The sequence below is a fragment of the Phyllobates terribilis genome, unplaced genomic scaffold, assembly GCF_046119375.1.
Source record: "Phyllobates terribilis strain yellow unplaced genomic scaffold, ASM4611937v1 Scaffold_36__1_contigs__length_13169755, whole genome shotgun sequence".
NCBI lineage: Eukaryota > Metazoa > Chordata > Amphibia > Anura > Dendrobatidae > Phyllobates > Phyllobates terribilis.
The window spans coordinates 513949-527100 of record NW_027362796.1 but is presented as its reverse complement, the minus strand read 5'-3'; the positions used below and the strand labels follow the sequence as shown (position 1 = coordinate 527100).

The window sequence follows — 13152 nt, the reverse complement described above, 5'->3', positions numbered from 1 at the left end:
ATAAAGACACAATTCTTTATTGTTCTAAATTAAACCATACTTACCGTCACGCCCATTCCAGCTGAAGCCAACGATCTCCTGCAATAAAAGTAAAATAATAAAGCAACATCATCCTTACCTTTCCATGGCTCCCACGACAGCTTCAGCTCTGCTACATCGAGATGACAGGCTGGACCGCAGCAGAACGCTGCCATCCATCCTGTCATCCCGCAGACACTGAGAAGCGCAGGCATGCTTCCACTCCTCAGTGTCTGGCTGTGACGGCATCCAGATGAGCCGAGGTCATGTCCAATGAACTCAGCTCACCTCATGTACGTCACTGACAGCGTGGGAAAATTCTCCTGCACTCAGCACTTCAGCGTGAGAATTTTCCCACGCTGTCAGTGACGTGCATGAGGTGAGCTGAGTTCATTGGACATGAACTCGGCTCATCTGGATGACGTCACAGAGAGACACTGAGGAGCGCAAGCATGCCTGCGCTTCTCAGTGTCTGCGGGATGACAGGCTGGATGGCAGCGTTCTGCTGCGGTCCAGCCTGTCATCTCGATGTAGCAGAGCTGGAGCTGTCCTGGGAACCATTGAAAGGTAAGGATGAGGTTGCTTTATTATTTTACTTTTATTGCAGGAGATCGTTGGCTTCAGCTGGAATGGGCGTGATGGTAAGTATGGTTTAATTTAGAACAATAAAGAATTGTGTCTTTATTTCAATTAAAGGACTTTATTCTGGGTGTTTGTGTTTTCTTTTAACTTTGACTATGGGGTTAGTAATGGGGGTGTCTTATAGACGCCTCTCCATTACCAACCTGGGCTTGATGTCAGCTGGCATTATAAGCTGACATCAACCCCAACCCTATTACCCCCTGCCACCGCACCAGGGCAGCGTGGAAGAGCGAGGCTAAGTGCCAGAATTGGCGCATCCTATGGATGCGCCATTTCTGGGGCGGCTGACGATTCTAGCCTGGGAGGGGGCCAATATTCATGGCACCCTTCCTGGGCTATTAATATCAGCCCCCAGCTGTCTGCCTAGCCTGTGCTAGCTATTAAATTAGGGGGGACCCCACGTTATTTTTTTTGGGGGGTTCCCCCATTTTAATAGCTAGTAAAGGCTAGGTATTCAGCTGGGGGCTGATATTAGTAGCCTGGGAAGCTCCGTGGGTATTACCCCCTTCCCAGGCTTCAAACATCTGCCCCAGCTGTCTGCTTAACCTCCGCTAGAGCCTAAAATTAAGGGGAACCCCACGCCAATTTTTTTTTAAATAAATCCTTTATTTTAACACTAAATGACAAGTACAGTAATCAACACTGTCACTGTACTTCATATATATGTGACTGACATGTTTCTATCTATCTAATCTATGTGTGATTCTCTATTCTTTCTATTCTAAATTGTCGGGTACAGATGCTGAATTGCCGGCCGGCTTTCTTAAAGAGACGGTGCATGAAAACACTATTATTTTTTTAAATAAATCCTTTACACTAAATGACAAGTACAGTAAGCAACACTGTCACTGTACTTCTTATATATGTGACTGACATGTTTCTATCTATCTAATCTATGTGTGAAGCTCTATTCTGTCTGTTATAAATTGTCGGGTACCGCTGCTGAATTGCCGGCTGGCTTTCTTAAAGAGACGGTGCATGAAAACACTAATATTTTTTTTAATAAATCCTTTACACTAAATGACAAGTACAGTAAGCAACATTGTCACTGTACTTCATATATATGTGACTAACATGTTTCTATCTATCTAATCTATGTGTGATGCTCTATTCTTTCTGTTGTAAATTGTCGGGTACCGGTGTATGCCGCTGATGAATTGCCGGCTTTTCATGTCATTCTACATTATTCTTAGTTGTTTTACTTCATGTAGAATTAACCTACAAGGAAAGAAAGGGTTTATTTTCATTCCGATATTTGTGTCCCATTGACTTGCATTGGTTTCCGGTATCGGAATCGGCGATATCCGATACTTTTTGGGTATCGGCCCGATCCAATCCGATACGATATTTCCTGATATCGGAAGGTATCGCTCAACACTAGTCACGTGTAATGAATATCTCCTGCAGTATTGCTAATGCCGATTCCAGTGTCGGTAAATGAGACGACAATTAGTGTTATGGAAGATGAGTCTATGAGAAACGCATTCAACTGGAGAGGAAGAAACTGCTTGTTTTCTGTGGCATAAAATATATAGGTTTTATTAGTAGATGTGAAGAAGAAAACTAAATACTGTAAAATAATAAATCTCCTCAAATGTTTCCCTTATTATCTCCAGTAATTGTATTATTACACAGAATTTTTATGATGTTACATCGGCTCATCTTCTTCTCATTCAGGTCTCTACAATATCAGATCCTCTCAGTGAAGATCTTCTAGATAAGAGAATTTTCTTGATTTACCCATCAAAGATGGATATGGATAGAGACAAGATGGCGGAGAGGATATTACACCTCACCCTAGAGATCCTCTTCCGGCTTACTGGAGAGGTGAGAGATTCTGATGACGTCACATTACATCATTCTTATCTATGGGAATAACAGATGGACAGAACTGGAGAGGTGAGGACTCTGGAAATGTCTGGAGTGAGATTTATTAATGTGTCTCTCCATAACCAGGATTACACAGTAGTGAAGAAGACCTCTAGTGAGCGCTGTCAGGACCCTGCGTCTGAGGGATGGAGAAGACCCCTGAGCCCAATCACGGGGCCTCCACCTTACACCCTGATACATGAGGACATCAATGACCAGAAGATCCTAGAACTCACCTACAAGATGATTGAGCTGCTGACTGGAGAGGTGACACTGCTGGGAATGCTGGGACATTATACAGTAATGCTATGAAGAGATCAGGGGATGACTGTATCATTGTATGTGTTAGGTTCCTATAAGGTGTCAGGATGTCGCTGTCTATTTCTCCATGGAGGAGTGGGAGTATTTAGAAGGACACAAAGATCTGTACAAGGACATCATGATGGAGGTTCCCCAGCCCCTCACATCGCCAGGTAATAGACAGGACTAAATACACATGGCCTATAATTATCTGTATGTAAAGGATGAATTCAGTCCCTGTATGTGTTTCCTCCAGATCTATCCAGTAAGAGAACAACACCAGAGAGATGTCCCCGTCCTCTTCTTTCACAAGACTGTAAACAAGAAGATCCCAGTGTTCCTCAGGATCATCAGGTAGATGAAGAGAAGGTGTCATGAAATCTCCCCTATGATGTATAGATGTCTGTGAAGGTCTTGTGCTCAATTTTGTTTTATCCCCCAGTATTACATGTTTTATACTTGTGAAATGAGAATGGTGGAGATGGCAGGATTAGAGCTGATCATGGATGTGACTTCTTCATCTGTCTGTGACTTTTACAATATTTGTTTCAGGGTGAAGATCTGACCCATATTAATACTACAGAGACATATGTGAGGGGTGATGAGCGGTGTAAGGAGGAGATTCCTACATATGACTACCCAGGTGAGTAGTGACCACTAAATGCAGAGAAGTCACAGATTCTTCTCAGTCACCGGCTGTGGCTGCTTTAATGGTGGTGTAGACCGGCCGTATCACAATCGTGTGATCACCATTTTGCCGCTAGACCACAACATTCTCCTCCATCCGAAAATGTTCAAATTACTTTGTGAATTGGGAAAGCCCTTTTCTAGAGAACTTACAACCTGGAGGATCCACCTACCCCCTGGGATTAGGAGACGCTGTCCGTTACCTGCCCAGATCTGTAAACTACAAAGTCAAATGACAGCGTACGTAGAATGTGCTGACAAGTTAGAAAATCACTTGAAGAAAAACATTATGATGGGCCGTAAGAGAAAGTGGAGGGTAATGATGCTGTTGGCTTCCTAGAACCCTGATATCTTATTGGATGAATCTACCTTCTCTCCCTTCTGTGTTGCTGAATGTCCTCATATGGTCCCTACAAGACCAGGTCCAGTCTTTCTGGCCAAACTTCACTTTTATTATCAACAACATTAAATGTGCAGTGAGGCCAAGTGTGAATTTCTGTACAATAACAACAGAGTTTCCCTTTATCTTGACTTTTCAAACCAATTAACTTCAAACAGGATCGTGATAAACTACATAAAAACATTACACCTGCGCCATGATATATCTCTAAGCTGTGCTTGGCTGAAGACTGTAATATACATATATTCACACCTGCAGAAGATGTGTTGGCTCGAGCCCTGGTTTCATGGATTCACTCCACATCATAAATTCCATGTTTTCAATCCTAAGGAATTCAGATTACTGCACAATCTCTCCTGAAATGGGGAGCTGTCACGAAAACACCAATTGGTCAGACCTTGCAGCTCTCTGGCGCCCCCTTATCCTGCTGGTCAAACACGGTATTGACCGAGGATAAGCACGGGCGCAGCTGCTCTAATTTATGTCGACTATTGCGGCACGTGATGTGACAGGACGTATATATACCACCAGTTCCTTCCAGGAACGTACAGTGCTGGCCAAAAGTATTGGCACCCCTGCAATTCTGTCAGATAATACTCAGTTTCTTCCTGAAAATGATTGCAATCACAAATTCTTTGGTATTATTCTCTTCATTTAATTTGTCTTCAATGAAAAAAACACAAAAAGAATTGTCCTTAAGCCAAATTGGATATAATTCCACACCAAACCTAAAAAACGGGGTGGACAAAAGTATTGGCACCATTTGAAAAATCATGTGATGCTTCTCTAATTCGTGTAATTAACAGCACCTGTAACTTACCTGTGGCACCTAACAGGTGTTGGCAATAACTAAATCACACTTGCAGCCAGTTAACATGGATTAAAGTTGACTCAACCTCTGTCCTGTGTCCTTGTGTGTACCACATTGAGCATGGAGAAAAGAAAGAAGACCAAACAACTGTCTGAGGACTTGAGAAACCAAATTGTGAGGAAGCATGAGCAATCTCAAGGCTACAAGTCCATCTCCAGAGACCTGAATGTTCCTGTGTCTTCCGTGCGCAGTGTCATCAAGAAGTATAAAGCCCATGGCACTGTGGCTAACCTCCCTAGATGTGGACGGAAAAGAAAAATTGACGAGAGATTTCAACGCAATATTGTGCGGATGGTGGATAAAGAACCTCGACTAACATCCAAACAAGTTCAAGCTGCCCTGCAGTCCAAGGGTACAACAGTGTCAACCCGTACTATCCGTCGGCGTCTGAATGAAAAAGGACTGTATGGTAGGATACCCAGGAAGACCCCACTTCTTACCCCGAGACATAAAAGAGCCAGGCTGGAGTTTGCCAAAACTTACCTGAGAAAGCCTAAAACGTTTTGGAAGAATGTTCTCTGGTCAGATGAGACAAAAGTAGAGCTTTTTGGGAAAAAGCATCAACATAGAGTGTACAGGAAAAAAAAAGAGGCATTCAAAGAAAAGAACACGGTCCCTACAGTCAAACATGGCCGAGGTTCTCTGATGTTTTGGGGTTGCTTTGCTGCCTCTGCCACTGGACTGCTTGACCGTGTGCATGGCATTATGAAGTCTGAAGACTACCAACAAATTTTGCAGCATAATGTACAGTGCCTACAAGTAGTATTCAACCCCCTGCAGATTTAGCTGGTTGACACATGCGGAATTAACTTGGCATTGTGACATTTGTACTGTAGATCAGCCTGGAAGTGGGAAATGCACTGCAGCAAATTTTTTTTTTTTTTTTTTTAAAACGTAAAAAGTTAATTCAGAGTGTCATTTATTATTCAACCCCTCAAACCACAAGAATTCTGTTTGGTCCCCCTAAAGTATTAAGAAGTAGTTCAGGCACCAAGAATAATGAGCTTCACATGTGTGGATTAAAGATCTCTTTTGCCAGCCTTTTCTGACTATTTAAGACCCTCCCCAAACTTGTGAACAGCACTCAGACATGGTCAATATGGGAAAGACAAAGGAGCATTCCAAGGCCATCAGAGACAAGATCGTGGAGGGTCACAAGGCTGGCAAGGGGTACAAAACCCTTTCCAAGGAGTTGGGCCTACCTGTCTCCACTGTTGGGAGCATCATCCGTAAGTGGAAGGATTATGGAACTACTGTTAGCCTTCCACGGCCAGGACAGCCTTTGAAAGTGTCCTCCCGTGCCGAGGCCAGGCTTGTCCGAAGAGTCAAGGCTAACCCAAGGACAACAAGGAAGGAGCTCCGGGAAGATCTCATGGCAGTGGGGACATTGGTTTCAGTCAATACCATAAGTAACGTACTCCACCGCAATGGTCTCCGTTCCAGACGAGCCCGTAAGGTACCTTTACTTTCAAAGCGACATGTCAAGGCTCGTCTACAGTTTGCTCATGATCACTTGGAGGACTCTGAGACAGACTGGTTCAAGGTTCTATGGTCTGATGAGACCAAGATCGAGATCTTTGGTGCCAACCACACACGTGACGTTTGGAGACTGGATGGCACTGCATACGACCCCAAGAATACCATCCCTACAGTCAAGCATGGTGGTGGCAGCATCATGCTGTGGGGCTGTTTCTCTGCCAAGGGGCCTGGCCATCTGGTCCGCATCCATGGGAAGATGGATAGCACGGCCTACCTGGAGATTTTGGCCAAGAACCTCCGCTCCTCCATCAAAGATCTTAAGATGGGTCGTAATTTCATCTTCCAACAAGACAACGACCCAAAGCACACAGCCAAGAAAACCAAGGCCTGGTTCAATAGGGAAAAAGTCAAGATGTTGGAGTGGCCTAGTCAGTCTCCTGACCTTAACCCAATTGAAAACTTGTGGAAGGAGCTCAAGAATAAAGTCCACATGAGACACCCAAAGAACCTAGATAACTTGGAGAAGATCTGCATGGAGGAGTGGGCCAAGATAACTCCACAGACCTGTGCCGGCCTGATCAGGTCTTATAAAAGACGATTATTTGCTGTAATTGCAAACAAGGGTTATTCCACAAAATATTAAACATAGGGGTTGTATAATAATTGACCCACACTTTTATGTTTAAAATTTAATAAAATTCAACTGAGCAACATAACTTTTTGGTTTGTAAGATTTATGCTTCTGTTCATAAAACCTACTCTCGTTTGCAGTTTGAAGGCTCTAACTTATTTGCATCTTATCAAACCAGCTAAATCTGCAGGGGGTTGAATACTACTTGTAGGCACTGTAGGGCCCAGTGTGAGAAAGCTCACCTCAGAGGTCATGGGTCTTTCAGCAGGACAATGACCCAAAACACACTTCCAAAAGCACTATAAAATGGTTTGAGAGAAAGCAATGGAGACTTCTAAGGTGGCCAGCAATGAGTCCAGACCTGAATCCCATAGAACACCTGTGGAGAGATCTCAAAATGGCAGTTTGGAGAAGGCACCCTTCAAATATCAGGGACCTGGAGCAGTTTGCCAAAGAAGAATGGTCTACAATTCCAGCAGAGCATTGTAAGAAACTCATTGATGGTTACCGGAAGCGGTTGTTCGCAGTTATTTTGGCTAAAGGTTGTGCAACCAAGTATTAGGCTGAGGGTGCCAATACTTTTGTCCGGCCCTTTTTTGGAGTTTTGTGTCAAATGATCAATGATTTGATTTTTGCTTCATTCTCTTTTGTGTTTTTTCCTTGCAAGCAAATTAAATGAAGAGAATAATACCAAAGAATTTGTGATTGCAATAATTTTCAGGAAGAAACTGAGTATTATCTGACAGAATTGCAGGGGTGCTAATACTTTTGGCCAGCACTGTATATATACCTCCGACCAGCCGCCCTCAAACCACAATATCACATAAATACTGGTATACTGCCACCACCGATCGCTTAACAGGTGGATTGGGTACCCGTTAGGTAATGTGAATTAGCGGGTGAGGAACGTGTTTGCTCGACATAGGACAAGAAGAACGAAGCTGGTAAATAATAATGATTTACTCCCAAAAGTGGGCAGTGTTTACAAAAGATATACAAGATATTATAAAAGAGATAATGTACATATATGAATAAACAGTTATTAAAATAAAAGGGATAAGTAATAGCAAAACCTGTGCCACGTGGTGATGGTCTCAGATTCTGTGGGGGGGACGGCTCCCCGGAAATTAGATGTGATTCTTCCACGCAGCGTGGTGTGCATGCGTCTGACATCCCGGGGCAAGAATGACTTAAAAAATGGCCGTTCTGGTTTTTAGTAAAGGGGCCAAAACATTAGGAGACACCCATGGTGCTTACCTCACACGGGGACTCGGCTTTGTGAACCCACCCAGCTGCAGAAGACCTAAAACTCCTTCAGATTTCATATCTTGGTGTGGGGGGGGGGTCCCACATCCAAGATGGAGACATCATGTTTGCTGTCACCACTATTCATGAAGATGGATATCAAATATGAAATCTCTATGATGCTCAGAAGCTCAGAACCCATTTCCCGGGCTTCCGGTGGTCTCCTCGTCACGAAAACCACACCATCACAATTGGAAAAAGATGACCATCTCAAAAATGTGCTCCCTGTGTTTCTGACAGTCATGTGCATGATTAAAATCGACATTAAACATTTGTGCAGCTAAACAATAGGATTGGAGGGAAAAATCCAGGGTATACCAGTGCTTGCTCTGGGCTGAGGCTTTATGACGCTCATAAAAATTCCTGAGGTTTGGGGGAAAAGCAACAGTGAGTTCTATGTAAAACTCTTACAAATGGACAGGGGGGTGGAGATTTGAGACAGCTCTCATTTTTTAAAACTATGACCAAAAATACATTTTGCCTGACAGGAGCACTAATACTTTCTCTACTCTTCTCATCAGGACTCATAGTAGATCCAATGGTCCACCATAAATGACTGCAATTCCGGTTTAGTGTTGTAGTTCTCCCCTGATACATATATTGTTGTTGGGGATGTAACATATCTTTTATTCTGTCTTTTTTTACAGGTTCATTTTGTATGATAGTTTGAGTGTGGTGGAATCGGCCTGACTCACTTATGTGACTCTGTAACTCCCTCGTTGTCTTTAAAAGAAGGTCTCCATTATGTCTTCCCAATGCCCGAGGTCTAAATTTAAGACACCTCAGCTCTGCACTATTATAAAAAGTTCTCTTTAAATGTCTAATATTTCTTCTTGAAACTCCTCTGACAGAAAATATTGGCCCTTATCATAGTTTAGATTACGAAGAGCCACCGAGCCCCATACTCCAATTACCACAGAAAGGTTTCACCACTAGTTACTCGTTTTTAACTGATGGAGACTATTGAGTTTGATCATTTCAGTAGATGTGTTATTGTCTATAGTCACAGTTTTTGACTCAAGTGATCCTCTAATTTAACCTCTTCCTGCAGCCAGTTTTGTGTTCCTAGTCAGGCTCCATTTTCAAATCAGACGTGTGTCACTTTATGTGGTGATAACTTTGTAATTCTTCACAAAGGATAATAGGAAACAAATGGACCTTACAAATTATATTCCAACTTCTCTTGAATTTGACAATACCCTATATACAGCTGTACACTACTGTCTGGGCACATGGCAGGTTAAGAAGGGAAGGAGCGACATTTAGCTATTGTATTGCTGATCTTGCTGGAATAGTTTTCAGACACAATGTATTGGGGGCGCTGTTCATGGTCACCTGACAGCTCAAAAGATGGCCACCACTAACAGGCTTGGTGCTATATAATCCATTTTCCAGATCCCAGGGACTGCCTTGCTTATCCCCAGAGGAGATGGAACACACCATTTAAAGAAGCCTTAATATAATAAAATGACAGAAAACCAGAGCAGTAGAAATCACCATAAAGTAGCTTCATTTTGAAAATTATAACCCTCAGTGAATTAATCTATAGGAGAAGTGAATATTTTGACTCCACAATCACTTTCCAGAAATTAGCACGCAGTGGATGTTGAAGGGTGAAAATTACACATTTGCCATTTTATTACCCAACACATAGTGCCCAGATTGTGCTCTAGGAGACGCACACCGTAAATTAAGTGGGTTCTTCTCACTATAATAATGCCAAATACATGGTTGCTAAATATTGTTTAGGCACACTTCAAGGCTCAGAAGGAAGGGGGAGATTTGACTTTGGGAGACCGGATTTTGCTGCATTGGTTTATGGATGAGTAGAAGTTTTTATTGGTATCATTTTTGCCTACATAACATTTTTTGATGGCTTCTTATTCCATATTTTGGAGACAGAATGAACAAACAGTTGAACACTACGCTCTACTGGTTCATTCTGTGAGGTTTTCACTTTTCACTGTCATTCTGTCAATAACTTGCCATTTCTACAGACATTTAAGTAGAAATGTTCAAAAATGTAAATTCAAGGATATTTCATTCAAAATTATTAATTGTTTTTTTTCTTGGCAGATGACTGTACCTGGAGATCAGAGAGACCGGAGATTTTTAAATCGGATGATCTTGAGATCTTACAGGATACAATTGAAGTTTATGCCATTTCTCCAGATATCCCATCTTCCCTTCAAAGCAAAGATCTATCATCTAAGCCTATGGAACAGATCCTGTCTTCTGATTCATTACCGACTATGAAGGAAAAAAATCAAAATAAAAAAATAAGCATTAAAAAACGAACTGCTCCTAAAGGAAAGAGGTCATTTTCACTTTCAGAAAATGGAAATAGTTTTACCCTCGAAAAGTCTATTCTTAAACATCAAAAAATACACACAGCGGATAATAGATTGTTTTGTTCCAAATGTGGCCGAAGTTTTAACCAGAAATCAGTTTTTGTTGCGCACCAGCGAACTCACATAGCGGAGAAGCCTTTTTCATGTTCAGAATGTGGGAAATGTTTTAACCGGAAATCACTTCTTAATATCCACAAGAGAACTCACACGGGGGAGAAGCCTTTTTCATGTTCGGAATGTGGGAAATGTTTTAACTGGAAATCAGCTTTTGTTAGACACCAGAGAACTCACAGTAAGGAGAAGCCTTTTTCCTGTTCAGAATGTGGGAAATATTTCAACCAGAAATCACTTCTTAATATCCACAAGAGAACTCACACGGGGGAGAAGCCTTTTTCATGTTCAGAATGTGGCAAATGTTTTAACCAGAAATCAGATTTGATTAAGCACCAGAGAACCCACACAGGGGAGAAGCCTTTTTCATGTTCAGAATGTGGGAAATGTTTTAACCAGAAATCCACTTTGGTTAGTCACCAGAGAGCTCACACAGGAGAGAAGCCTTTTTCGTGTTCAGAATGTGGGAAATGTTTTAACCAGAAATCAGCTTTGGTTAATCACCAGAGAACTCACACAGGGGAGAAGCCTTTTTCATGTTCTGAATGTGGGAAAAGTTTTAACCAGAAATCAGCTTTGGATAGACACATGAGAACTCACACAGGGGAGAAGCCTTTTTCCTAATCTTTTTTTTTTAATCCAATACATTTTTATAGATATTTTTTTATTAGTTTTTTTTTTTTACAAACCAAGAAACCAGTACATACAGTAATAAAATAACATACCATAGGATGACATACATGCATCTCTCCTATATATCCTTTCAGCTTGCCCATTACCGTCTGATAACTTGCAGTCACTATATCTTACAATTAACATTCCACATTCTTGAAATTTCTTATATAACCATACTATTGTATTAAACATTATGATCCTATACACTTATAGGTGTGCTATATTACTGTTAAATATGAATTATGGATATTCATTTTTTAATCTGAATTCTATATAGATCAGCCTCGAGCTAGGTTTTGCTGACAAGACATTCAGGCTATTCTTGTCTTTTTAGCTCAGTGTAAGTTAGTGCCATAAGCAGAACAACAGGTGCTGTGAGGGGCCAATATAACCCACACAGGGTGGGGGTCTCGGGGTCTCTTTTCCATTCTACATTACATGGCTCAGTCCTAGGATCTAAGAGCTGAAGAGACAGCTGATATGTAGGCCCTGACACACGTGCTGGACACAGACAGACGCAACCTACCATTCAGGATCCCAGGAAAAGATAGGTGAATCTCAACTAATAGGCTAATTATGGACAAATGGAAAATCACTTTGTAACTATTTCACCTATTTTATGTAACTGCTGGAATTATTCTTTTTAATGGACAACCCAAGAATAAATAATATATTCTTTGAACAATCGCATCTGATAAACAGTCCTATCTATATATAAATATACAAAAATAATTATATTTAACATTTTGGCGAGCCCCCAGTCCTGAGTTTTTTTGTGCTTTCAAGTGGCTTCCTTCTCCTTGAACAAGGTGGGGGAGAGGAGGAAAGCTTTTGCTGAACACCTGTTGTCCAAGTGTCGGGAAATCCACTAACTTTGTCACAAGAATCAGAAATAACCTACAGATGATTGAGGACTGATATATTCTCCAGATGGATTGACAGGCACCAGAAGTACTACAAGGATCAGAAGTACACTGATGACCAAACCCCAGTGTAAAGGAGAATCTGAGAAATCTGAAGTTAAGGAAAAATATGGATATTATTTCTTCTTTTCTAAGCAAAGTAAACTAAAATTAAAGGCTACTGACGAGACTGACTTAGACGTTTTGTGGCTTAGCTTATGCGCAGAATGTGAAATGGAGAATTTAAAATTAGATTCTAAGCTGGTGTCCTTTTATAGAGACAAAGAGAAGTTGAAAAATATTTTACAATTGGTTGACATTTCACAAACTTGTGTCAGAAAAGTCAAAGCATGACTCTGTAATAGTGTAAAGGATACTAATGATGTTACTGATTCTGACTGTAATGTGGAAATTGAACAGGATAACAGCTACTGAAGGTGACCGTCTGGTGACAAAGAGACTGACATGGGAACGGACAAAAGAGAAACTGACATATTAAGTGATGTAGGAGGAGACATGATAATTGACTCAAGTGATGTAGGAGGAGCTTATGTACAAAGACCATTAAAACTAGAAGAAAACTTAAAAGCTACACAGGCCCAATTCCAAATTAAAGTTAGGAAAAATTTGTTAAAATTATAAAAAATCATGCCAAAATGCCAAAAAAGGGTGGGCCATTTATATGGATACACCTAAATAAAATGGGAATGGTTGGTGATATTAGCTTCCGGTTTGTGGCATATTAATATATGGGAGGGGGAAAACTTTTCCAGATGGGTGGTGACCATGGCGGCCATTTTGAAGTCTGCCATTTTGGATCCAACTTTATTTTTTCCATGGGAAGAGGGTCATGTGACACATCAAACTTATTGACAATTTCATAAGAAAAACAATGGTGTGCTTGGTTTTAA

At 41.3% G+C, this 13152-nt stretch overlaps 1 protein-coding gene across 1 annotated transcript in view; it reads left to right on the top strand.

Moving 5' to 3' along the window:
* Positions 1–12889, top strand: part of LOC141182880 (uncharacterized) — a 47222-nt gene extending 34333 nt beyond the window's left edge. Inside the window, exons 2-7 of the mRNA XM_073660999.1 lie at positions 2338–2487; positions 2617–2796; positions 2879–3002; positions 3086–3183; positions 3382–3472; positions 10279–12889. Of these exons, the coding sequence (XP_073517100.1) occupies positions 2338–2487; positions 2617–2796; positions 2879–3002; positions 3086–3183; positions 3382–3472; positions 10279–11288 (1653 nt within the window). The 3' untranslated portion in view covers positions 11289–12889. The remainder of the gene's footprint in view (positions 1–2337; positions 2488–2616; positions 2797–2878; positions 3003–3085; positions 3184–3381; positions 3473–10278) is intronic.
* The last annotated feature ends 263 nt before the right edge of the window (positions 12890–13152 follow it).